At 40.7% G+C, this 27,480-nt stretch overlaps 3 protein-coding genes across 6 annotated transcripts in view; 1 reads left to right on the top strand and 2 right to left on the bottom strand.

Annotated features, from left to right (window-relative positions):
• LRCH2 (leucine rich repeats and calponin homology domain containing 2) overlaps positions 1–27,480 on the top strand; it is a 129,727-nt gene that overhangs the window by 30,360 nt on the left and 71,887 nt on the right. For all 4 annotated transcript variants that reach the window (XM_045384520.2, XM_045384519.2, XM_065538594.2 and 1 more), the window contains exons 2-5: positions 16,276–16,420; positions 19,718–19,844; positions 24,506–24,611; positions 24,694–24,830. In XM_045384520.2, coding sequence (XP_045240455.2) covers positions 16,276–16,420; positions 19,718–19,844; positions 24,506–24,611; positions 24,694–24,830 — 515 coding nt within the window. The remainder of the gene's footprint in view (positions 1–16,275; positions 16,421–19,717; positions 19,845–24,505; positions 24,612–24,693; positions 24,831–27,480) is intronic.
• On the bottom strand, positions 1,513–7,231 carry LOC123571407 (large ribosomal subunit protein eL36-like). Its single transcript, XM_065537891.2, has one exon. The coding sequence runs from the start codon at positions 6,829–6,831 to the stop codon at positions 6,514–6,516; it is 318 nt and encodes a 105-aa protein (XP_065393963.1). The 5' UTR covers positions 6,832–7,231; the 3' UTR covers positions 1,513–6,513.
• Positions 12,559–17,934, bottom strand: RBMXL3 (RBMX like 3). The gene is made up of 2 exons (XM_065538595.2): positions 14,217–17,934; positions 12,559–13,184 (listed from the first exon to the last, which is right to left on the bottom strand). Exons 1-2 carry the CDS (start codon positions 15,196–15,198, stop codon positions 12,919–12,921), a joined length of 1,248 nt encoding a protein of 415 aa, XP_065394667.1. The 5' UTR covers positions 15,199–17,934; the 3' UTR covers positions 12,559–12,918.

Here is a 27,480-nt window from a genome sequence, read left to right as displayed (position 1 = left end):
CTAAAATGTGATAGTGATGTGGACAATGAAATCCAGGCTGAGGTCGTCTCAGATGGAGATGAGGAACTTACTGGGAACTGAAGTAAAGGTCACTCTTGCTGTGCTTTAACAAGGAGACTGATGGCATTTTGTTCCCGCCCTAGAGATCTGTGGAACTTTGAACTTAAGAGACATGATTTAGGGTATCTGGCAGAAGAAATTTCTAAGTAGAAAAGCATTCAAGATGTGACCTGGCTGTTTCTGAAAGTGTTCAGTCATATGCATTCACAAAGAGGTGGTCTGACATTGGAACTTAATGTTTAAAAGGGAAGAAAAGCATAAAAGTTTGGAAAATTTAAAGCCTATATGATGGAAAAGAAAAACCGATTTACTGGGAAGTAATTCAAGCCTGCTGCAGAAATTTGCATAAGTAAAAAGGAGCCAAATGTTAATTGTCAAAATCATGGGGAAAATGTCTCCAGGGCATTTCAGAGATCTTCACAACAGCCCTTCCCATCACAGGCCTGGAGGCCTAGGAGGGAAAAATGGTTTCACGAGCTGGGCCCAGGGCCCTACTGCTCTGTGCAGCCTCATGACATGGTGCTCTGTGTCCCAGCCACTCCAGCTTCAGCTGTGGTTAAAAGGGGTCAAGGCACAGCTCATAATGTTGCCTCAGAGGGTGCAAGCCTCAAGCCTTGATGGCCTCCACACGGTGTTCAGCCTGTGGGTGCTTAGAAGACAGGAACTGGGGTTTGGGAACCTCTGCCTAGATTTCAGAAGCTGTATGGTAATGTCTGAATGTCCAGGAAGAAGTCTGCTGCAGGGCGAGAGCCCTCATGGGTAACCTCTACTAGGACAGTGTAGAGGGGAAATGTGGGGTTGGAGACTCACACAGAGTCCCCATTGGGGTACTGCCTAGTGAAGCTGTGAGAAGGTGGCCACTATCCTCCATACCTCCAGACTGACAGCTTGTACCAAGCACTTGGAAAAGCTGCAGGCACTCAATGCTGGCCCCTGAAACTAGCCATGGGGCTATACCCTGAAGACCCACAAGGGTAGAGCTATGCAAGGCCTTGGGAACCCACCCCTTCCATCAGTGTACCCTGGATGTGAGACATGGAGTCAAAGGAGATTATTTTGGAACTTTAAGTTTTAATGACTTCCTCATTGTATTTTGGACTTGCACGGGGCCTGAGGCCCTTTCATTTTGGCCAATTTCTCTCATTTGGAACGTGTGTATTTATACAATGCCTGTACTCCCATTGTATATAGGAAGTAACTAACTTGCTTTTGATTTTACAGACTCATAGGCAGAATGGGACTTGCCTTGTCTCAGATGAGACTTTGGAGTTAGACTTTTGACTTAATGCTGGAATTGGTTAAGACATTTGGGGACTGTTGAGGTGGAATAATTGTATTTTGCAGTGTGATAAGGAAATGAGATTTGGGAAGGGCTGTGACAGAATGATATGGTTTAGCTCTGTGTCCCCACTCAGGTCTCATATCGAATTGTAATCACCATGTGTCAGGGGAGGGACCTGGTGAGAAGTGATTGGGTCATGGGACTGGTTTCCCTCATGCTTTTCTCATGGTAGTGAGTGAGTTCTTACAATATCTGATGGTTTATAATTGTGTAGCGGTTCCCCTGCCCTGCCCCCCATCTTGTGAAGAAGGTGCTTGCTCTTCCTTTGCCTTCTGCCGTGATTGTAAGTTTCCTGAGGCCTGCAAGCTATGTGGACTGTGAGTCAATTAAACCTCTTTTCTTTATAAATTACTCAGTTTCTGGTAGTTCTTTATAGCAGTGTGAAAATGGACTAATACTCTCTTCCTCTTCCCTTATTCCCTCTTTTCCTCCCAAATCCATGGCAACCATTGATCTTTCTACTATCACCATAGTTTTACCCTTCCCAGAATGATATTTACTAGGAATCCTAGCATATGTAGACATTTCAGACTAGCTTCTTTCAAGAAGCAATATATGTTAAGGTCTCTCCATGTCTTTTCATGGCTTGAAAGCTCATTTCCTGGAAGCGATTCCATTGTATGGATATTCCACAGTTTATTCATTCACCTATTGAAAGATGCGTCTTGTTTGTTTCTAAATTTTGGCAATTATGAATAAGGCTGCTATAATTGTTAGTGTGAAGACTTCGTGTAGACATTAGTTTTGAACTGATTTGAGTAAATACCCAGGCTTGCAATTGCTGAATTAAGACCATATTTATCTTTGTAAACGCATACCAGACTGTTTTCCAGTGTGGCTGTTCTTTTTTTTTTTCATTAAAAATTTATTTATATAATTTATGGGGTACAAGTGCGAATTTATTGCATGCATAGTAGTCCAGTTAGGGGATTCAGAGAATCTGTCACCCAAATAACATACATTGTACCCATTAGGTGATTTATTATTATATACCCCTCTCCCAATCTGTCACCCTTCTGAGTCTCCATTGTCTATCACTCTGCTCTCTTTATCTATGTATACACCATTTTTTAGCATTCACTAAAAAATGAGTGAGTGAGAACATGTGATATTTGTCTTTCTGTGTCTGGTTTGTTTCACTTAAGATAATGACCTTCAGTTCTATCCATGTTGTTGCAAAAGACCAATGCTTTGGCTATTTGGACTCTTTTTTGGTTCTATATGAATTTTATGATTTTTTTTTCTAATTCTGTGAAAAAATGGTGTTGGTATTTTGGTAGGGATTGCATTGAACCTGTAGATTGCTTTGGGTAGTATGGTCATTTTAACAATATTAATTCTTCTGATCCATCAGCATGAGATATCTTTCCATTTGTTTTTGTCATCTTCAATTTCTTTCATCTGTGTTTTATAGTTTTCCTTGTAGAGATCTTTCACCTCTTTGGTTAAATTTATTCCTAGGTATTTTATTTTTTTGGTAGGTATGGTAAATAGGATTGACTTCTTGATTTCATTCTCAGTGAGATCATTATTGGTATATAGAAATGCTACTGTGTTTTATATGTTAATTTTTGTATCCTGAAACTTTATCAAATCTAAGAGTTTTTTTGGTGGAGTCTTTAGGGTTTTCTAGATATAAGATCATATCGTCAGCAATCAGCGATACTTTGACTTCCTTCTTTCTGATTTGGATGTGTTTTATTTCTTTCTCTTGCCCAGTTGCTCTGGCTAGGACTTTCAGTACTATATTCAATAACAGTGGTGAAAGTGGGCATCTTTGTCTTGTTGTAGATCTTAGAGGGAAGGCCTTCAGCTTTTCCCCATTCAGTATGATATGTGGGTTTGTTGTATGGTATGTGGGTTGTAGGTATGATATGTGTGTTTGTTGTATATGGCCTTTATTTTTTTGAGGTATGTTCCTTCTATGCCTCGTTTGTTGAGGGGTTTTATCATGACCGGAAGCTTAATTTTATCAAATGCTTTTTCTGCATCTATTGAGATGATCATATGTTTTTTGTCCTTAATTCTGTTTATGTGATATATCACATTTATTAATTTGCATATACTCAACCATCTTTCTATCCTTGGTGTAAAACCCACTTGGTCATGGTGTATGATATGGTTTGGCTCTGTGTCCCCACCAAAATCTCATCTTATAGCTGCCATAATTCCCACGTATTGTGGAAGGGATCCGGTGGGAGATGGTTGAATCATGGGGGTGGGTCATTCCCGTGCTGTTCTTGTGACAGTGAATGAGTCTCATGACATCTGATGGTTTCAAAAATGGGAGTTTCCCTACACAAGCTCTTTGTCTGCTATCATTCATGTAAGATGTGACTTGCTCCTCCTTGCCTTCCACCATGATTGTGAGGCCTCCCCAGCCATGTGGAACTGTAAGTCCTATAAACCTCTTTCTTTTGTAAATTGCCTAGTCTCAGGCATGTCTTTATCAGCAGCATGAGAATGAACTGATACAGTGCATTATCTTTTTGATGTCCTGTATTCAATTTACTAGTATTTTGTTGAGGATTCTTGCATGAATGTTCATCAGGGATGTTGGTCTGCTGTTTGCCTTTTTTGGTTGTTGTGTCCTTGTCCAGTTTTGGTATTAGGGTGAGAGCGACCTCATGGAATGAATTAGGGAGAATACTCTCCTCTTCAATTTTTTGGAACAGTTTCAGGAGGAGTGGTATTACTTCTTTTTATATTTGATAGAATTTGGCTGTGAATCCCTCAGCCAAGCTCCGTCAACAATCCCTGAGCTTGTCTTTGTCGGGAATTTTTTTTTTTTTTTACTACTGATTCAATGTTGCTGTTCATTATTGGCCTGTTTAGATTTTCTATTTCTTCCTTGTTCAATCTTGGTAGGTTGTGTGTTTCCAGGAATTTATCTCTTTCCTTTAGGTTTTCTTGTTTGTGAGTATATAGTTGTTCATAATAGTTTCTGATGTTCTATTGTGTTTCTGTGGTATCAGTTGTAATGTTTCCTTTTTTATTTCTCATTGTGTTTATTTGATTCATCTCTCTTCTAGGTTAGTCTAGCTACTGGTTTATCAGTTTTATTTATCTTTTTGCAGAATCAACTGTTTTTTTTAATACTTTGTATCTTTTTTTGGTCTCTATTTCATTTCATTTCATTTCATTCATACTGTGATCTTTGTTATTTCAAATTCTGCTAGTTTTGAGTGTGGTTTGTTCTTGATTTTCTAGTTTTTTGAGATGCACTGTTAGGTTGATAATTTATAATCTTTTTTTTAAATAATAGGCATTTAATGCTATAAATTTCCCTCTTACCACTGCTTTTGCTATGTCCCACAGGTTTTGGTTTGTTGTGTTTACATTTTCATTTGTTTCAAAAAATTTTTAATCTTTTGTATTAATTTCTTCTTTGATCCAGTGATTGTTCAGGAGCTTGTGTAATATCCATGTGTTTGTATAGTTTCTGAAGTTCCTTTTTGTATTGATTTCTATCCACTGTGGTATGAGAAAATAATTGGGCCGGGCGCGGTGGCTCAAGCCTGTAATCCCAGCACTTTGGGAGGCCGAGGCGGGCGGATCAAAAGGTCAGGAGATCGAGACCACAGTGAAACCCCGTCTCTACTAAAAATACAAAAAATTAGCCGGGCGCGGTGGCGGGCGCCTGTAGTCCCAGCTACTCAGGAGGCTGAGGCAGGAGAATGGCGGGTACCCGGGAGGCGGAGCTTGCAGTGAGCCGAGATCGCGCCACTGCACTCCAGCCTGGGCAACAGCGTGAGACTCCGTCTCAAAAAAAAAAAAAAAAAAGAAAAAAAAAAAGAAAATAATTGATAGGATTTCATTTTTAAACATTTGTTGATACTTGCTTTATGGCCTAACATGTGATTTATCTTGGAGAATGTTCCATGCGCTCATTGAAAGAGTGTATATTCTGCAGTTGTTGGGCAGAATATTCTGTAAATTTGTTAGGTCCGTTTGGTGTAAAGTCCAATTTACATCTAATGTTTCTTTGTTGGTTTCCTGTCTAGATGATCAGTCTGATGCTGTTAGTGGTGCATTGAAGTCTCCCACCGTTATTGTATCTCTCTCTCTCTTTAGGCCTAGTGATATTTGTTTTATGGATCTGGGTGCTCCAGTGCTGGGTGCATATAAATTTAAAATTGTTATAACCTCTTGCCAAATTGATCCCTTTATTATAGAATGACGTTCTTTGTCTTTTTTTAACCGTCTTTTATTTAATATCTGATTTAATTGATGCAAGTACAGCTAGGGCTGCTCACTTTTGGAATTTGTTTGTGTGGACTGTCTTTCTACTCCTTTACTTTTGGTCTATATGTGTCTTTACAAGTAATGTGAGTTTCTCGTAAGCATCATATAGTTGGATTATATTTTTAAAATCTATTTTGCCAATCTGTTTCTTTTAAAGGGCATTTAATTCATTTATTTTCAAGGTTTATATTGATATGTGAGGGTTTGTTCTTGTCATATTGTTAATCATTTTCCAGTTTTATAAATTCTCTGTTTTTTTCTTGGAATGTTTGTCTTTGTGGTTTGGTGGAATTCTGTAGTGGTGCCATTTGATTTCTTTTTCTTCCTCCTTTGTGTGATTGCTTTACCAGTGAGTTTTATACTTTTGTGTGTTTTCATGATGATGAATATCACTTTTACTTCCAAGTTTAGGACTTCTTTGAGCATTTCTTGTAGGGCCAGTTTAGTGGCGATGAATTCCTCAGTATTTGCATGTTTGGGAAAGACTTCATTTCTTCTTATTTATGAAGCTTATTGCTGGATATTGAGTTCTTGGCTGACAGTCTTGTTTTTTTTGTTTTGTTTTTTTTTTTTATCAGCACTTTTAATATGTCATTCCCTTCTCTTCTGGCTTTTAAGGTTTCTGGTGAGAAGTCTCATGTTAGTCTCATGGAGTTTCCTTATGTAGGTGATTTTTTTTTTATTTCAGCACTTTTAATATGTCATTCCCTTCTCTTCTGGCTTTTAAGGGTTCTGGTGAGAAGTCTCATGTTAGTCTCATGGAGTTTCCTTATGTAGGTGATAGGGTGCTTTTCTCTTGATGATTTTATTTTATTTTTTTTCTGTCAAGCTGTTCTTTATCTCAGGAAGAGGGCAGGGCAGGGGGCTCAGTCTTTCTTAGCAGTAATTTTCCTCATGGTGGCCAGGACATTGCTCAGCTCCTCTCGTTTCCTCTTGGTGAGGATGTGTGTCCCCACCCTTTTCTTGATGAACTTGAGGGCCTGTTTGTCCTTGGAGACCTTCAGTAACTCCTTGATTCGCCGCTCGTATGGGGTGAAGCCACACACCTCTCGGGTCATGCTCCGCACACACTTGGTATGTTTGGTCAGGCGCCCGAGGCTACGACTGTGTCTGGGCTTGCTCACATTCTTGGTCACCTTGTGGCCTTTGTTGAGGCCCGCAACCATAGTGTAGCACAGAGCCATTGCTGCTGCTCTCCAGTGGTGGCTGTGGTTAAAGGCTGTCTTGCTGATTTTAGAATTCTTTTTACGTTAGACAATCTGATTATAATATGCTGTGGCAAACTCCTTTTTGCATTGTGTTTTCCTTGGGATCACTGAGTCTCCTGTGTCTGGATGTCTAAATCTTGCTATACTTGGAAAAGTTTCATTTCTTATTTTGTTAAATAGGCTTTCTAAGCCTTTTAATCTCTCATCTCTCTCAGGAATACCAATAATTTGTAAGTTTGGTCATTTTATGTAGTCTCAAATGGCACATGTATACCTATGTAGCAAACCTGCATGTTCTCCATGTGGATCCCAGAACTTAAAGTCTAATAAAAAAATAAATAAATGAAAGTAATAAGCAAGTTCAAAAAAAAAAAAGAAAAAAGCTTTGTTTATTCTTTTTCTTTATTTCTGTCTGACTGGATTATTTCAAAAGACCTGTCTTCAAGTTCTGAAATTCTTTCTTCTGCTTGATCTAGTATTTCAAATGTATTTTGTATTTCCTTCAATGAATCTTTTAGTTTCAGAATTTGTGTGTGTATGTGTGTGTGTGTGTATGTATGTATGTGTGTGTGGGGAGGGGGGGAGAGAGAGACTTGTTCTGTTGCCCAGGCTGGAGTGTAGTGGTATGATCATAGCTCAGTATGACCTCAAACTTTTGGACTCAAGTGATCCTCCTGCCTCAGCTTCCTGAGTAGTTGGGATTTACAAGCATGTGCCAACATGCCTAGCTAATGTTTGTATTTTTAGTAGAGACAGGTTCTCGCTATGTTGCCGAAACTGGTCCTAAACACCTGGGTTCAAGCAGTCCTCTTACCTTGGCCTCCCAAAGTGCTGAGATTATAGGCGTTAGCCACTGTACTCGGCCTTTTTATCTTTTAAAGATATTTATCTCCATGTTAAAAGGTTTTATTTGTATTCTGAATTGATTTTTTGAGTTCTTTGTATTGGTTTTTAGATTTCTCTGGCATCTCATTGAGCTTCTTTAAAATCAGTATTTTGAATTCTTTATCTGGGATTTGAGGATTTTTTTTTCTTTTTTGGTTAGGATCTATTGCTGGAGAATTACTGCATTCATTTGAGGCCATCATATTACCTAGCTTTTTCATGTTTTCTGTATCTTTATGTTGGTTTCTGCTCATCTGGCTTCGTAGTTACATCTTCTTTTTTAAAAAATGACTTTCATGTGGATGGGGGACTTTTTTCTTGAAGATGTGACAATGATGTTAGTTGGGTAAGGCCGTCTGGCTTTGCTTTCAGGTGCATGCAGTAGTGAAGACTGTGTATAATTTATATGGCTATCTTCATTGTGGTAATGTGTGGTTCTTGGCGGGGCCTGTGGTGAAGTTGTGCTTGTGACTTGAGTGCCTGATGGGCCCATCATCAGGTTTTAATGGTAGCAGAAGTGTGCCAAGTATGTCTGTCCTTGTGACCTGGGACAGCATATGCTGGCTCCTGTGTTGGCAGTTTCCAGGCAGGCTAATGTTTGGGCATCTGGGTGGCTTTCTCAGATGCCAGTTTTAGTAGCAGTATACCAGGCATATAAGAAGGCTCTCGAGCTCCCGAGCAGCTAGGGTAGTGAGGGTGATAGACGTAGCAGTGGTGGTGAGATGCTCTCCTTGTTCCCTTGCACTGTGCTCTTGTGCTGGAAGTGGTTGCAACAGGCTGTGCAAACTGGCTTCTAGGTCAGAGGTGGTGCTTGCAGGTAAGAACCAGCTGAGACTGTAGAAGTAGGGTGTTTATGCTCAGTCTCTGTCCCCTAGAAGTGCTCATGTGCCCCAGGTGGTGGATTGGGTTGTGGAACACCCAGAACCTGGCCCCCCCCCCCCACCAGTTTGTGTTGGCATAGGGTTAGGGGGGTGAAGCTGGGTGGATCCAGACTGGGCAAGCTTGTACTCAACACCTCCCAATGGCAAGTGCATGCATGAACTATGATGTGGGGGTAGGGCAGGCAGTGTAGTCCTCACGCCTCTGGTGAAATGCTTGGGTGAGAGGTGACTGCTGCTGTGCTGAGGTCGTGCCATAGGTGCCAGGAAGGATGAGACCACTGCTGTCCCTCCCCATCCCAGCTGTGGCAGCCAACCTGGCTGTTCTGTTAGTATGGCAGTTTGCACCTAGCCCGTAATTCAGCCATGAGCCATAGAAGCCAGCACCCAGCTCAAGACCAAGCCTCTGCAGTAACTCATCCTGCTCAGGATTAGAGCATTGGGAGCCTGGTTCCAGTGCCAGAGACTGCAGCCCATGCCATGTCTGCTTCTTAGTTTTGGTTGTGGGATCCCCATTGATCCCCATTCCTGCTCAAGCCCCTGCTCCACAAGATGCAACCTGATCTTCCCCAATGGCCAAGACTGGTGCTGCAGATTTCCAGGACCACTCATAGTTGCTAAGAGCTAGGATTAAGAATGGCATCTTACTGTGGCTACTTAGTTCTCAGGAATTGTGTGGGACCCAGGGCATGTTGCCTCCCTGGAGCTGTTCCTTCTCATAGTCTCCTGGATGCTCCCTAAATCAGATTCAGAATTTGGGTGGGTCAGGGTGCTCTCCTGTGGCCTGAATTGTGTGATTCCCCAGTGGGAAAGTGGACTGCAGAAAGATATTCACTCTCTCTTGTATTGGGGATTCATTGCCAGTTCCCAGCCGGTCTTGACCACACAGGCTGTCTGCTTTCCTTCTCATTCCCAGATTTTGGAGTTTCCTTTCACTTTTTCTGTTGAACCCTGTGTTCCCTGTTGGATAATGTATTCAAAGTGTGATTGTCTGCATACCACTTTGGTTTTTCTAAGTGGATGAGGCATGCTGGAAATGTTTTTAGTCAGCTATCTTGGAAAACAAAGGTCAGCCTCCTGTCACTTTTTGAGCTTCTTTGATCTTTTCATATGGTTACTGTGTTTTCTTATGACCATTATTTTCAGACTTCTCTGCTTGCTGTTTTTTCTCTACTCACTTTCTAACTGTTGGCCTTCCTGATAGCCCATTCTTTGTCCTCTAATTCGATACTCTGATATTAGGTGATGTCCTCCATTTCTGTGATTTAATAGAACTAACCATATTCCTACAACTTTCAAATTTTTTTTTTGTTTGTTTGTTTTTGAGATGGAGTCTCATTCTGTCGCTCAGGCTGGAGTGCAGTGGCACAATCTTGGCTCACTGCAACCTCTGCCTCCCGGGTTCAAGCAATTCTCCTGCCTTAGCCTCCTGAGTAGCTGGAATTACAGGTGCGCACCACCATACCTGGCTAAATTTTGTATTTTTTTTTTTTTTTTTTTGAGACGGAGTCTGGCTCTGTCGCCCAGGCTGGAGTGCAGTGGCTGGATCTCAGCTCACTGCAAGCTCCGCTTCCTGGGTTTGCGCCATTCTCCTGCCTCAGCCTCCCGAGTAGCTGGGACTACAGGCGCCCGCCACCTCGCCCGGCTAGTTTTTTGTATTTTTTAGTAGAGACGGGGTTTCTCCGTGTTAGCCAGGATGGTCTCGATCTCCTGACCTCGTGATCCGCCCGTCTTGGCCTCCCAAAGTGCTGGGATTACAGGCTTGAGCCACCGCGCCCGGCCTAAATTTTGTATTTTTAGAAAGAGATGGGGTTTCACCATTGTTGGTCAGGCTGGTCTCGAACTCCTGACCTTGTGATCCGCCCATGTCGGCCTCCCAAAGTGCTGGGATTACAGGCGTGAGCCACTGTGCCTGGCCACAACTTTCAATTTTATATATCTATCCCAGACTTCACTTAGGAGATCAAGATTCATCTGTCTAATGCCCATTTAACAGCCCCTCTTTGAGTCTCTCTCAGATGTCTCGGTTTATACAGATATAAACGTGAACCCTTCATTGCACCTCTGTTTCAAAAAAAAAAAAAAAAACAAAGCCAAAACCTCACCAGCAGAAGAAACTACAAAAATCCTGTTACACTCCCACTGTTTATTAGATAATATTATTTTAGCTGTCTAGGCCAGAATCCTGGGTGCCATCCTTGATTCTTTCCTCTCGTTTCTTCCACATACCTAGTTCCTTGCCACTCCCTGTGAGTACTAATTTCAAAATATATTTCAAATTTTATCCACTTTCTCTTATCCCTATTCTTGCAATCTTAATATAAGTTACTATCATCTATCTCTGAGACCACTGTATTATTTATGAGTGCCTAATACTAGGTATTATACAGAATAACAAACTGAGCATAATTTTGTTTTTAGGATTTCAAATTAATTGTAAATACTAATTTTGAACTCCCAGAATTCTGAAGTTACAAGAATAAGAGGTAAAACCCTAAATATAAAAAAAAAATCCTAAACTAAAAACAGTGACTTCATTTTCCTCCCTAATAGAACTGTGTGATGCTTGGGTATCCAGAGGAGGTAAGCCAGAATATTGGGAAACATTTGTTTCTAGTTCAGATTTTGGTTTCTAGTAATTCTATTGTTTTTTAAGTTATTCAGAATTTTATGGTGGGAGGAGGAAGAATAGAAATTAATTTTTATATTATATAAACATAACTTTTTTTTGCCAGTTATATAATTTTACATTAGGTTAAGAGTGAGAATATATATCTATCTCCTCTATATGTATCTCTATATATTACATATGTAGTAATACATATGTTAATGTTCTGAATAAGGAACTTACTATATTGCTAAGTGACTAGGTCTCATCCCTTGGAATGAAGTTGAGCATTATTGATAGGAGGTTGTTTTTATGAGGGCAGACCAGATACTAAATGAGATACATTGAACTAAACTGCATGCTCTTCCTAACAGAGGCACAAAATTTTCTTACGTTTTTAACCAATTAAGTATAATGGGCTAGTGTGAGCAAAGTAAATTTCTATGATAAGGTAACTAACTTGATATTCAGGTAGTTGTTGGGGGTTTGTACCTTTGGGGACATTATTTGTCTGCCATGAATAGAGGTTATTGCTGGCATCTAGTGGGTAGATGCCAGAGATGCTGCTAAGTATCCTACAGTGGCCAGGATAGCCCCCCACAATGGTTATCAGACGTCCACAGTGGTGAGGTTGAGCCAACTCTCTTCTAGAGTATTTGTTTTTCAACCCACTACTGCAATGTCCTAAGTATTCTTCAAAATTCATTTAACAAATAAACCCTTAATAGAGGAGTAATGGTTGTAACAATTCCATGATTTTATTTTTGTGAAAATTTAAATGAATGGAAGTATATTTGTGTGTACTTGCAATAATTTAGGAGACGAATGAATCAAGGATGAATACCAGGTTTCTGGCTTGAGCAACTCACCAGGAGGATGTTGTTGACATTGAGATGAGAAGAAAAAAAAAAAAATAGAAGTGTGGGAAAAGATCTTCATTTCAGATTTTATACTTGTAGAATTTGAGGTGCCTGAGAGATATCAAGGTGAAGTCCTGAAGATCAGAACATAGGCTTTTAGACATATCCTTAATTTGCAATTCATCAGTATATAAATATAATTTGGACCTAGGATGGATGAAATCACCCAGTAGAGTGTATATCTTTTTTTTTCCATTTACTTTTCAGATTTACTGAGTGAACATAATTTTCTTTTCATAAACATTTGATCTAAATCATTTTTGTTGTTGTTGTTGCTGGTTGTTTGGTTTTTAATACTGGGAACACTGAGATTCAGTTAGAAAGATACCCTGAAATCTGAAATACACCAATCCCTCCCACTCTCCACCCAAAATCTAGTTGGTTTAAATGAGCAGAATGATCCATTTTTCCATTTTAGGTGAGCAGATGTTTATGAAAGATCTTAGAACTGTTTGCCTCATTTATCAGGCAAATTTACAAGCAAAGAAGCCATTAATCGTATTTCAACTTGTAAATAGAAGACGACTAGGACTCAGGTTCATATCTTACACTTTTAACATGAACTGGTTGAAAGAAACATTAACAATTTCAAACTAAAGAAATTTTAAGTTTTTCCTCACAAAAGCATAAAAATGGAGATCTTAACAGGAAATTCTTAAAAGGTAAAAACAACTCTTACTTATACTAGTCCTTGGGTAGTTTAATATAGAACAGGTTGTTCTTTTTGTTTCTTTGAAAAGGAATTTTTGGTCCCAAGTCTGTTCCTGCTTAGTTAGTATCTGCTCCAGCCTTCCCCTCTCTCCAAGCGGCCTCCTTGACGGCCTCCACCCCTGGGCACCCTGCAGCTCGACCAGCTGTAAGAATCATGCAGGGGAGGGCTGCTCCTTTCCATGGGCAGAGGGAGCCCAAGATCCGGTCTGCCTACCCGATCTCGACCTCTCGAGTAGCTATCGCTCCGGCCGTAACTGTTGCTGGAACTGTTGCGGCCCCCACCGTAGGCGTCGGGCGAGCTGCCCAGGTACTCCTTATAGCGGCCTGCTCCTGCGTAGCGGTCACTCAGGCCGTGGCTGTTGATGGAACTGTCGTGGCCCCCACCGTAGGCGTCAGGTGAGCGGCCTCCGTACTCCTCGTAGCGGCCTCCTCCTCCGTAGCGGTGGCTCCGGCCATGACTGTTGCTGGAACTGTCGCGGCCCCTGCTGTAGGTGTCGGGCGAGTGGCCTTGGTACTCCTCGTAGCTGCCTCCTCCTCCGTAGTGGTCGCTCCGGCCGTAACTGTTGCTGGAACTGTCGTGGCCCCTGCTGCAGGCATCGGTGGAGCGGTCCCCGCTGTGGGCGTTGGGCGAGTGGCCCCCAGTGTGAGCCCTGGGATAGCGGCCACCACTGTGGGTGTCAGGCGAGCGGCCCCCGCTGTGGGTGTCCTGCGAGCAGCCTCGGTACTCCTCGTAGTGGTCTCCGCCTCCATAGCGTTGGCTCCCGCCGTAAGTGTTGCTAGAACTGTGGCGGCCCCCGCTGTAGGCGGCCTCGGGCGAGCGGCCCCCGCTGTAGGCGGCCTCGGGCGAGCGGCCCCCGCTGTAGGCGGCCTCGGGCGAGCGGCCCCCGCTGTAGGCGGCCTCGGGCGAGCGGCCCCCGCTGTTGGCGGCCTCGGGCGAGCGGCCCCCGCTGTAGGCGGCCTCGGGCGAGCGGCCCCCGCTGTTGGCGGCCTCGGGCGAGCGGCCCCCGCTGTAGGCAGCCTCGGGCGAGCGGCCCCCGCTGTTGGCGGCCTCGGGCGAGCGGCCCCCGCTGTAGGTGGCCTCGGGCGAGCGACCTTGGTACTCCTCGTAGTGGCCTCCTCCTCTGTAGCGGTGGCTCCAGCTGTAACTGTTGCTGGAACTGTCGCGGCCTCTGCTGTAGGGGATGGGCGAGTGGCCCCCGCTGTAGGTGTCAGGGGAAGGGCCTCCATACTCCTCGTAGTGGCCTCTTCCTCCATAGCGGTCGCTCCGGCCGTTGCTGGAACTGTCGCGGCCCCCGCTGTAGGCATCTGGCAAGGTGACGGGCAACGCGTCGGGTGAGCGGCCCCGGTACCCCTCATAGCGGTATCCTCCTCCGTAAGATGGCAGTGTCCCCCGCCCAGGGGTGGCGCCGCACGGGCCTCCGTAGCTCTCGAGGGGCTCTCGGTAGGAGCCTCTGCTGGGATGATCCACGTAGTCACGGTCGCGACCCCTGTAGCTGTTTTGCTTGCCATAGCCTCTCAAGGGACAGTAGTCCCGGACACTGGAGTGGCTATAATAGCGGCGGCTGTACTCTCTGAGCGCGGGGATAAAATCCCCGGGGTCGCGGCACCGGGGCAGTGGCTCCCGGAGCAGTGGGCCTGAGTAGCCCTCTCGCCCCCACATGGCCGGCGCCTTCCCAGGCATACCACCGCCACCAATGCGAGCCAGGCTCGACGGGGGCACAGCCCTCTTGCGGGTTGGGCCGGCCCAGCGCTGCAGCTGCACGCTTGAGTAGCCGTCTCGCCCCCACACAGCCGGGGCCTTCCCGCGCATTCCACTGCCAACACTGCGAGCCAGGCTCGACGGCGCGGCCCTCTTGCGGAGTGGGCTGGCCCAGCGCTGTGGCGGTGGCCCACGCTTCCTGGGCATTGGGGCCCTGTAGGGCCACTGGTCAAAATACCCCGCGTAGCCGTGGCCATCATCAGGCCCGCCCCGGGAGTGGGGTCGCTGTGGGCTGCTGCCACACCCACGGGTTCCATGTGGGAACCTCAAGCAACTGCTGCTGCCGGGGGGCGGCGGCCCCCACCAGCTGCTCTTGAATGCTGGTTTGATGGCCCGGGCCACCTTGATGGCCTTACCATCAAGGTACTTGCCATTCAGATCTCTGGCGGCGGCCTTGGCATCTGCAGGGCTTTCGAAGGTGACGAACGCAAAGCCCCTCGATTTGTTGGTTTCTCGGTCTTTCATCAGGAAAACGTTGATGATGCGGCCATACTTGACAAACTCAGCCTTGAGGGCTTTCTCCTCGGTTTTGAGGTTGAGGCCCCCAACAAAAAGCTTCTCTGGGCGATCCGCTTCCATCATGTCTGCTTTTCGAATGGTGGGTCAGAGGCAGTGGGAGGTGATGAGGCAGCAACTCAGTCGCGGTCTTCCAGCGCTCTCGTAGAGGGCGGCTCCTACCGGTTGGGGGGTGTATGTCTCAAGAAGGAAAAGAGTACCTTAGTCATAGTTCCTGGGAATAACAACGTTTATGATACAGGTAGAGGAAAACCTAGGAAAAGAAAATAAGAAGTAGCCAGAGAGGTAGGAAGAGATCCCAGAAGTGTAGTCTTCTAAGCCAAAGGAAAATAATCTTTCCAGACATATGGAATGGTTATTGATATGGTGGTTGTTGGTAACATTGGTGGATGTGAGAGTGGATAGAAACCAAATTGTAGTGGGTTGAGAAGTCCATGGTAAGTAATACATTTAGTTGTGTTGTAGATTTATGTAAGTTTGGCTGTAAAAGAAGAGGCAGATGGAGGGGGATGTGGGATCGTGGGAGGTATTTTTGTGTTTGCTTTTAAAGATCAGAGATAATTCTTCATTGGTATTTTAAAAGACAAACCACATATTTGAAATTTAGGTATACTGAAGCATATCAAATACGTTTGGTTAATAGACATGCATTCTGTGAGTTTTTTTTTTTTTTTTTTTTTTGAGACAGAGTCTCGCTCTGTCACCCAGGCTGGAGTGTAGCGGCGTGATCTCAGCTCCCTGCAACCTCCGAGCCTCCTGGGTTCAAGCGATTCTCCTGCCTCATCCTCCTGAGGAGCTGGGATTACAGGGGCCCACCACCACATCCGGCTAATTTTTGTGTTTTTAGTAGAGACAGGGTTTCACCATGTTGGCCAGGCTGGTCTCCAACTCCTTAGCTCAAAAGATCTGCCTGCTTTGGCCTGCCAAAGTGCTGGTATTACAGGTGTGAGCCACCGCGCCCAGCCGTATGAGTGTATTTCTAAATGATGTTTTTTGCTTTCAAGGTATTGATGGATAATATTCTATATTTTAAAGTATTTTAAGTAGCTTAGATTCTAAGTGATTCAGCAAGTGTGAAAATAGTTCTTTTAATTACCATAGATATTGGTATATGTTTAATACTCAGACACTTTTTTTTTCCAGATCTTTCCAGAAATCGTTTTACAGAAATTCCTTCTGATGTCTGGTTATTTGCACCCCTTGAAACATTAAATTTATATCATAATTGCATCAAAAGCATTCCTGAAGCCATTAAAAATCTGCAGATGTTAACGTACCTTAACATTAGGTAAGGAAACAATTTAAAAATAAATTTTGGTTTTTATTGTCGTTCTAATCCTTTTTTAGTGGCAAAGGAATATGTTTGATTTGGCTGTGTAGCTTAAATTTATCTCAACAGTATCTTATTTGTGTTTTTTATATGTTCACATTATTTTGTAGGCTTTTCTTGAGAGCAGAGCTTTGCAAACTTTAACACACAGGAATTACCTGGGGATCTGTTAGAATGCAGATTGTAATTTCTTAGGTCTGTTGTGGGGCCTGCATTTCTAACAAGCCCCTTGGCAATGCTCATGCCTACCTGCTGGTCCTTAGACCTCAGTTTGAGTAGCAAGGCTTTAGACCATAAATATTTTCCAGAAATTATAGCACCACAATACAGATTTTATATGCATCCTTAGATATGTGCAACAAACAGTACTTGAGTTATTTTTTCTCACTTTTGTGACTTCTTGCTTCTACTTCAAGGATGGTTAGAGTGGGATGAGAATATTGAAAGGTTTGGAAGTGGATGACAGTTCATGTTTATACTTAGTAAGTACTTACCATGTGCTAGGCCGTGTTCCAAACACTTTACCCATATTACGTTATCTAGTTTTCATGACAGCATTTTGAGATAGGTACTGTTGTTATCCCTGCATTACAGATGAGGAAACTGGGTTAAGCTCTTTGTCCAAATTCATAGATATATTCAGCAAGTGGTAGAGCCAAGATTAAAATCAAAGCAGTCTGGCTGTAGAGCTCTCATTCATACATAGCTTTTACCCTATATATATAAAAGAGTGAACACTTACTAAGTATAAGAAAAAACTTTCCCTGCCAAATCAGTAACATTGAATGAAAATTGATATATTGTGACTTAATTTTAGAAATTTTTTCTTTTTTTATTCAGTTGGAAGGGATAATCTCCTCATTAACCAAGTTACTTGTCTAAATTCCCATATGGAGAAGTAGTAAATATAATTAATATACATAAATGATAATGTTCCCTTCTCACTGTGATATATCAATTCTTTTATATGACTCTCCTAGTGGTGTTACCTGACAGTACAAGCTATTTTAACTGAAACCACTTTACACCTTAAAATGTGTGAGGGAGGTTTCCTTCCATAGATGTCAGTCATTTGGGTTGTCCTTTCTCTAAGTAGGTATAAATCTTCTTGGCCTGGCTTAGGAGAGGTTTGAGGAAAATGAGGTGTTTTTAAGTTTTGTCTTTGCTTCTGTTTCATTTTGTTCTTTTGCGGAAAAAGTGATTTGCCAAAAACTGAATTACATTTCTCTATTAACACATATGGTAATCTTAGTTTTACTAAAATGTTCTCTAATTCTATCCTGTCATGATCTGTAAAAGTCAACTTTTTTTACAGTCACAAAAATCTTTGAGCAAACTATATTGAAATAACATTTGTTCTAGTGAGTGAATTCCTCTTTAAAGCATGTAGTAAAAAAGGGACAATTAATAATTTGTTTGCCAGTATGAAGAAACCAGATCCTGGTGAAAGATAATTGTGTTAACTCTATGAATATGCCTTTTTTTTTTTTTTTTAGACGGAGTCTTGCTCTGTCTCTCAGGGTGGAGTGGCACCATCTTGGCTCACTGCAACCTCCACCTCCCAAGTTCAAATGATTCACCTGCCTCAGCCTCTCAAGTAGCTGGAACTACAGGTGCCTGCCACCAGGCCCGGCTAATTTTTAGTAGAGACAGTGTTTCACCATGTTGGCCAGGCTGGTCTCAAACTCCTGACCTCAAATGATTTGCCCGCCTCGGCCTCCCAGAAGTGCTGGAATTACAAGCATGAGCCACTGTGCTTGGCCTGAATATGCTTTTTAAGGGAAGAAAATAATTTTAAGCTATTTTTGGCCTGAAGATGTATTAGAATGAGTTCGCCATTATTTCTTCCATGTATTTATTTATTTTGGTGAAAATATCTTAATAAACGTGTTAAATAATTTTCAACTGTTCTTTCTTCCTATATACTACCCCCCCCTTTTTCAGTAGAATCCTATAGAAAGATCCTTGTGTGCCCTGGTGTGAAGGGCCCCAGGCAGACCATTTCTCCAAGGAGCCTGCTTGATCCTGAAAGTATGAAGGATTATGACAGGACCCTAGCATATTTGACGTTCTAGTAGTCTGGCCAGTATTGCTAGTTGAGGGGCATTGCCATTTTTTTTTTGTTTGTTTGTTTGTGCTGTGTTATTAAAGCCAGTTTAGTATTTCTGGATGTCCTTTGCCACAGAAAAGATGGGGAGGACGGTCTTCAAGTCCCCACTTGAGTAACACTGGACTTTTGTTGCTGTGTATGTTACATGAAATGCTAGGTATAGGTCTATAAATGTCACTTTGAAAAATAGGAAAAATAATAGCTTATCACTTACCAATGCTTGTTAGTATGTAAATGGAATGGAAATATATACATTTTGGTAGTGGTTCATTTGGGTCAGTCAGTCTGTTTTGGCATATAAATTTGACCATAGTACTTTGAGGGCAAAGACCCCAGAGCCAGATTGCCTGGGTTTGAATCCTGCCTCTCCCACTTTCAGCTGTGTGACTTTGAGCAGTTTATTTACACTCTTGTGACTATTTCTTCATCTGCAAAATGGGGATCACTGTGAGAGTTAATTCACATGAGCTGCTCTGAACATGGCCTGGCAATAGTAGGCACTCAGTAAATGTTAGTTATTATATTTAAATGTATCTACAAAGATAAGAATGTTTTATCAACTTTGGGCTGAGATAAAGGGCTAATAGGCTGTTAAACCTTAAAAGGGAATGGGTTAGGGTTACTACATGTTTTTGAAGATATAGTCCTATTCATTCTTTTATAAACTTGAACGTAGTGCATGCACATTTATCCCTGGAGACTTTCCCTAGCATGGAAGTATTGAATATGCCAGAATTATATCAAGGAGCAAAGTTCTGACATTATTGAGCTCAGAAGAATCATTCTGTGTTTTTGAGAACTGACGGTGTGTAGAGTAGTATCATAGGTCTGCCTGCATAGGCTTTGCTATGCTATAAATCTCTGCAGTACTTGGGCAAATCACTTAAGCAGTTTTAACTTTCATTTTCTGATTTGTATAATGGAGATAATAACTACTTAATCTTGTGTCATCAACATGAGGATTAAATGAGACAGTGCTTATAAGAAAGTTACCACTGTGCCTGATACAAAGTGAGCACTCAGTAAGTAATTATTAAGTTATTACTTAGTGATAGAATATTATTTACTTAAAAAGTGATTTCTTCATTTTTAATATGTCACATTACATACATACTCTCATAAAGAAACTTTCTCATTCTTTTCAGCCGAAATCTTTTATCAACATTGCCAAAATACCTATTTGATCTTCCCCTTAAAGTTTTGGTCGTCAGTAATAATAAACTAGTATCCATTCCAGAAGAAATTGGGAAGTTAAAAGATTTAATGGAGTTGGTGAGTAAAATAGTTGTATTAATTGAATGCAATATGCATAATATATCTACATTTTGGAAGATTACTCATTTTTAATGGAATTTCATTGTAAGTTTTTTAAAAAGTACTAACTTGGTATATGTCTAAATTCGGTAAGACTTAGTAAAATCTTGAGATACTATATGTCTGAGTTTTTCCAGTCACAAAATAGCATGATTCTTCCTTAGTCCTAGTGGAGTCAGAAGGCTTGCTTACAAACTTTAAGAAATACTTTTCAAATGAATAAGCATTTGTTTACTCATTTTGTGTACAGTAAAGGTCTTAGATAAAAGCTAAGGGAATTTTTAAAATAAAGCTTTTATAGGACTATGATATATCCTTAGAGTAAGGAGATAAAAGAAGAAAGTATCTGCAAATGGTAGAATTAGCAACGTAACTCCTCCTCACTGTTTGCTTCTGTGATGTTATAACACTTTTTAGACTGAAATAAACAATAAAAGGCTGTTATATGCAATTGATTGTAGAAATATAGAATAATTTAAATTAATTACCTTGGACATAACATTTTAGGTATTGAAGGATATTGAATTCTGAGAGAAATATGTTCAGATCCTCTTAGATGTCTTAGATATTGTTTGAAAGAGGTAGGTAGGATATATTTTCCTAATCATCTATAGCATTGTTATAATAGCTTTCAGTTATTTTTCGTATCTTTTGGTTACCTCCACTTTATGCAGTGTACCATGCTGCATGTTTTTCTTTTATTTTGAGTGATGCTTTCCTAATAAATAAGTATTTTAAAAGTTGTTTTTTTTTTTTTTTTTTTTTTTTTTTTGAGATAGAGCCTCGCTCTGTTGCCCAGACTGGTGTGCAGTGACACGATCTTGGTTCACTGCAACCTCCGCCTCACGGGTTCAGGCGATTCTCATGCTTAGCCACCCAAGTAGTTGGGATTACAGCCATGCGCCACCACACACAACTAATTTTTGCATTTTTCGTAGAGATAGGGTTTCACTGCATTGCCCAAGCTGGTCTTGAACTCCTGGCCTCAAGTGATCCACTTGCCTCGGCCTCCCAAAGTGCTGGCATTACAGGTGTGAGCCACTGTGCATGGACTAAAGTCCTGAAGTATTCTTATGTATGACTTTATTATGTCCGGGGTGTCAAAAGTTTTCTTGAGGAACTTACCTACAATTTCATAATGAGAAATGAATAAATTAACAGAATGTAGTGAGCAGAAATTTCAGGAATACCTTTTATTCATTAAGGAATACCTGCATATCCAATTACAATACAAGGAAACTTCCTTGAATTTCACTTTATGCTTTAGAACCATATAATTTTGAAGTTAAAAAAGATCTTAGAAGTGATCAGATACAACCACTTTCTAATGTAGGAATCCCTGATATATCTACTGTATATTTTCAATGGTGACAACTCTGTATATGTGTGTGTGTGTGTGCATGTGTGACTGTCCTAATTCTTCTTTGCAAAACTCTATTTGTTATTAATCTTTCTTATTTTGAACCAAAATACATGCTTCTATATTTCTTCCATTGGTCCTGGGACTACCATGTGAAGAAATATAAGTAATGACAACTCCTTTTTTTTTTTTTTTTTTTTTTGAGACAGAGTCTCACTCTGTCTCCCAGACTGGAGTGCAGTGGTGCGATCTTGGCTCACTACAACCTCCGCCCTCTGAGTTCAAGCAATTCTCCTGCCTCAGCCTCCTGAGTAGCTGGGATTACAGGCACCTGCCACCACGCCTGGCTAACTTTTTGTATTTTTAGTAGAGATAGGGCTTCACCATCTTGGCCAGGCTGATCTTGAACTCCTGACCTCATGATCCACCCGCCTCGGCCTCCTAAAGTGCTGAGATTACAGGCGTGAGCCACCGTGCCCGGCCTAACAAACTCTTAAGAAGTGTTTTTGTATACCTTAAACATCCTTATTACCTTTATTCCTTTGTATGACTTTTTTACTTTTAGGTAATTCAATTTAGAAAATGTTCCTTTTAGTTAAAGTCTCCCTTAATGTTATACTAAAAAATGAATGGAGATTCCAGATATGATCTAACAAGTTCATAATAAAAGGGACCATTATTTTCTTTGACTTAAACACTATTAATATTTTTCCAGATTTTATAAAGGTTATAATTTAAGATTTTATGTCTCTTCATTTTTTAAAATTTAATTTTTGGCCCTATGTTTTTAATTACATTACATGATGTAATTTTTAGATAAATGAAATGTAAAACATAATTAGGAGTTTTAGATTAATTCTACTACAGTTGTCCCTCTATGGGGGATTGGTTCCAGGATTCACCCCATACCACAATCCACGAATGCTAAAGTCTCTTATACACAGTGATAGTATTTACATATAACCTAAATACATTTTCCGTATACTTTAAATCATCTCTAGATTACTTATAATGCCTAATACAGTGTAAATGCTATGTGAATAGTTGTTATGTTATATTATTTAAGGAGTAATGACAAGACAAAAAAGTCAATATATGTTCAGTACAGGCACAACCGTGCTTTTTTTTTTCCTGAATATTTTTGATTTGTATTTGGTTGAATTCATGGATGAGGAACCCATAGATACAGAGGACCAACTGTTTTTTAATTCATGTAGAAAATTCTAAAATGTTAAACACTATTATTTTACTAGGTACTATAAAATTATTATGCTTTAAACTCTTGAAATCAGTAACAGTAGATGGGTAGATAGCATTAGGAGGGCTAATTGACAGTTGTACATATTGAATTGGTGGGTATTCCCTGTCTTTGGAATACTTTCCCATGATACTCTTCCACATGATGTGATAATCAACTGCAATGAAATTCTATCATTAGAAACCTAGGAAATACTCCCTGGCTTCCAATCCTCTGCAGAATATTTTGTAGAGCACCCACTGGAGTGGGTTCATTTCCTATGCCTGGGTTTATTTCTCCTGGGAAATGACAGCTATCTCTCAAATTTCTGTGGATTTTCCATATGGAAATCATAAGTATCAAATACCTTTAGAAAGAAGCAATAATGTTTAAATAACATTTTCACAAACTTCTATTATCTATCATTTGAATAATAGTCTATTCTGAACATAGCAGCTAAAGTGATCCTGTCAAAATATAAGTCAGATCACGTCAATCTCCTGTTCAAAAGTTTCTGGTTCCTGCCCACATCTCTCAAAATAAAAGCTAAAGTCATATCCTTCCCTCTATTCTACTCTCTCCCTTGTCCGTTTCCCTCTAGTTACACTGGATTCCTTGCTGTTCTTTGTATTTGTCAGGTGTACTCTGAGCGCCTTTACTTTTATTGTTCCTTCTGTCTGGAATATTCCTGTCTTATATATTAGTATGGTTCACTCTTTTAGCTCTGACAGTACTGCTCAATATCACCTTCTCTGTGAGATGAGGTAGTATCCCTCCCCACTATTGTGAGCATAGCCATTTTCCTACCCTGTTACTTTTTCTTTTTAAATAGTACTTATCACCTTCTAGCATATTATATAATTTACTCCCCTTGCTAGCATGTAAACTCCATGAGGAGCTATGAGAGCAGGAAATTTTGTTTTGTCCCTTGATGTGTCCCCAGTCCCTGGAACAGTACCTAGCAAATGTTAATAGTATTTAATAAATATTTCTTGTTGAATGAAGATGTCTTAGATATTGTTTGAAAGAGGTATGTAGGATATATTTTCCTAATCATCTATAGCATTATTATATTATTCCCTACATGGTTTTAATATTATTTTGAAAACTGAATGTATGTACTATTCTCCTCCCTCCAGGCCATTATTGTTTTCACTACAAGTTGGAAATTGGGGGCAGTTGCATTAGAATATGAATTTCATTTGAAGTGTGTCTGGTCTGAGACCATGCTGTATATTTCTCTTTTCTTTTTGTTGATGTTATTATAAGAAAGAGAGGAGAGAGCATAGTTAACTTAAACTGTTCTTTTTTCTGTTTCTTATTATGATAATAAATAAAAACCTCAATTTGTTATTATGGAAACTTGATATTGTTTGCCTTTAAATAGGGGCTTGGATTTTAACCACAGAGATGTCCTGAGAGATACCTTAGATAACCTGAGAGATTTCCAACTCAGACCTCTTAGAATGTCTTTGAACTATGATATGAGTCACAAGTGTTTGGGCTTGTAACTTCTCATTTTGTATCCCTTTGGAGAAATAGATTTAGTTAAATCCATCCTGATCATAGTCTGTTTCTCCAGTGCACATTTATAAATCCTTGACTTTCTTAGCTTCTGCCCAGCCAAGTATCTCAAGACAGCTACTGTAATTGACAGATTATACAATGTTTGAGAGTTGTAAGTCTTTTACTTTACCTCCACATGAAGAGTGCTGGATCATTCTTTCTTCTGGTTTTGGCTAGTATGAGTTGGCCTTTACTTGAGATTTTTGAGAGGTTGACTTATGTAGTTATTAAGATATAACCTTACATTTTTGTATGGAAAGTTTCTATTTACTGTGCTAGATTGACTTCATGATGTCATATAAATAGAAATCTGCCAGATAATCCATCTTTAGAGCAATGACATTAGAGGGTAACTTTTGCTAGCTGTTAACTGTGCTTTAATTTAAAAATTAGAATATATATATATATGTATTTCTCAGTTAGCTTGTTATAATTCTGTTTTATTGTTTTCCTTAGGATATTAGCTGCAATGAGATTCAAGTCCTTCCCCAACAAATGGGAAAATTACATTCACTTAGAGAGCTAAATATAAGAAGAAATAATCTTCATGTTTTGCCAGATGGTAAGATGTTCACTATTTTTACTCACATGAATAAAAGAGTAACTATGTAGAATTTAATTAATTATTTTTCATTTCTGACCAGAATTAGGAGATCTTCCCTTAGTCAAGCTGGATTTCTCTTGTAATAAAGTGACCGAAATTCCAGTTTGTTACAGAAAGCTGCATCATTTACAAGTAATAATTTTGGATAACAATCCATTGCAAGTACCACCAGCACAGGTTTGTAATAGAAATATTTTACATGTTTCTTCTCATTTTTATTCATAATTTTATCTGTTTGTGACTGGTAAATCAAAAAGCACCTAAATCAAGAGCCAATTTGTTGTTCAAGCACCGTTGTCTAAAGTTTTTCTGAGCATTGCCTTTTGCACTTTGGTAGGAGTTTTAGCTTAGGCTCTAGGATAGCATTTAGAAAACCCAGATAATAACTTTCTGCTTGTGAACTGATAATTCTGGTTGTTAGTTATTTACAAAAGAGACTCTGAAGTCTTTCTACTTTATTTCCCACTCAGGTATATATCTACTTGGGATTTGTTGTGGGATTGATTGGAGCACATTCTTGGCACTGAGAGATGGAATTATAACAGAAAGAACAAAATACAAGTGGAAAATATTAATTATGACTTTTAGTTTAATGAGGATTAAATCCACGTGGAATCCTTTTAAATGATAGTTAAGGAATAAACGATGATATAATCCACTATGGACAAAATATGAAAGAGAAGAAAGAAGACAGTGGGGAAGAGATGCCAACAGAATTTCTGAAAATGGAAAATAGAATAGTAGAAACTAGTACCTTTACTTAGACTGCAGAAGATTATTTGGCTGAGGAGCAGGTAGCAGTGAAATGGTACTTTATGCTGTATGCCCTGGCAGAGGGTTTGCAGATATCCAGAAGAAAGGTAGTCTTTTTCTTCCTACAAAAGTACATTGCACTCATTCCAAAGGGGTTACCTTTTCTAATTCAAATAAAGACTGGCTAGAGTCCTGGTGGTAGCTGCCTTAGCAGAATGAAGAAAGCTGAAACTTGTGCCTGCTCTAGGAGAAGGCAATCAGATTCAAGTTGATTTACAGCCTCAAACCTGGGAATGGCTTGAGTATTGGAAGAAACATGTAACTCTGAATATAGGGATTAAGTACTGAAAACATGATGGTTTGTGGAATGTCTAAGACAGTGCTGTCCAGTAGAACTTTCTGAATGATGGAAATGTTTTATAATCGACAACGGTCCAATACTGTAACCACTTGTTTATGTGGCTGTGGAATGCTTGGGATATAGCTAGTGCAACTAAGGAACCAAATTTTAAATTTTATTTTAATTTGATTTATTTAAATTTAAATTTAAATTGCTGCATGTGACTGGTAGCTCCCATATTAAACACCACAGCTCTAATATTTACACCCTCAGATTCTTGCCCTCAGCCCCACAGCCACAGACTATGCCTTACTTGCATCAGCAGAAGCCCAGAATTTATTCTAAGGAGTAAGTAGATCCTTAGATTTTCTTCATTAGCTCAGTGGCCAGATGATGACTCACTTCTTGCCTCAGCAGAAGACTGGTGTTTACTCCTTAAAGAAGCACCATCCCATTTGTACTGGCTGTGGTGATGAGCATGTTCTATATCTGTACTGTCCAATACGGTAACCATAGTGGCTACTGAGTACTTGAAAGTGTATAGTGTGACAAAAGAACTGAAATTTTATTTTATTTAGATTTGATTAATTTACATTTAAATACACATGTAGAACAGGAAACCAAACACCACATGTTCTCACTCATAAGTGGGAGTTGAACAATGAGAACACATGGACACAGGGAGGGGAACGTCACAAACTGGGGCCTGTTGCGGTGTGGGGGGCAAGGGGAGGGGGAGAGCATTAGGACACATACCTAATACATGCGGGGTTTAAAACCTAGATGATAGGTTGATAGGTGCAGCAAATCACCATGGCACATGAATACCTGTGTAACAAACCTGCATTGTTTTGCACATGTATCCCAGAACTTAAAGTTAAATAAATAGACACATGTGGCTAGTGGTACCCTATTGGACAGTGAAGCTATAAAGGGATTGAACCAGAGTCAGGGGCTCCAGGTACAGCTTATATAGCAAGAGCGAGACCCCATACTGAAATCAGTGAATGCTTGCATACTGAATGTTGAGGCGCTCCAGTTTGGCTCCCAGAATGCTTGCAGCCTGTCTTCCATATTTCAGGCAGAATTGGTGGATTTCTTCCTTAGTAAACTGCAGCAGGAGAAGAGACCTATCTATATACTGAACTTTTGGAGTCACCTGATGAAATGGCTAGCCTGTGTCTGATTACCAGATAGATGGAAACACCATCAGGAAACTTCCCCATGTACACAGAGCTTCCAGTTTGTTTTTTATTATCCCTTTTGGAAATTAACAGACAGGTTGGATGGTAGCTCATGCCTATAATCCCAGTACTTTGGAACTTTGGTAGGCTGAGGTGGGAGGATTATTTGAACCCAGTAGGTTGAGGCTACCGTGAGCCCTGATCACACTACTGTACTACAGCCTAGAGAGCAGAGTGAGACACTGTCTTTAAAAGAAAAAAAAAAAAAAAAAAAAGGCCAGGCGCGGTGGCTCACACTTGTAATCCCAGCACTTTGGGAGGCCGAGGTGGGTAGATCACCTGAGCTCAGGAGTTTGAGACCACCCTGGGCAATATGGTGAAATCCCGTCTGTACTAAAATACAAAAAATTAGCTGGGCATGGTGGCACGTGCCTGTAGTCCCAGCTGCTGGGGAGGCTGAGGCATGAGAATTGCTTGAGCCTCAGAGGTGGAGGTTGCGGTGAGCTGAGATTGTGCCACTGGACTCCAGCTTGGGCTACCAAGTGAGACT

This window comes from Macaca fascicularis, chromosome X, assembly GCF_037993035.2.
Source record: "Macaca fascicularis isolate 582-1 chromosome X, T2T-MFA8v1.1".
In the NCBI taxonomy this organism is placed as follows: Eukaryota; Metazoa; Chordata; class Mammalia; order Primates; family Cercopithecidae; genus Macaca; species Macaca fascicularis.
Note: the sequence above shows the minus strand (reverse complement) of the source record. Positions and strands in the feature narration are given on the sequence as shown.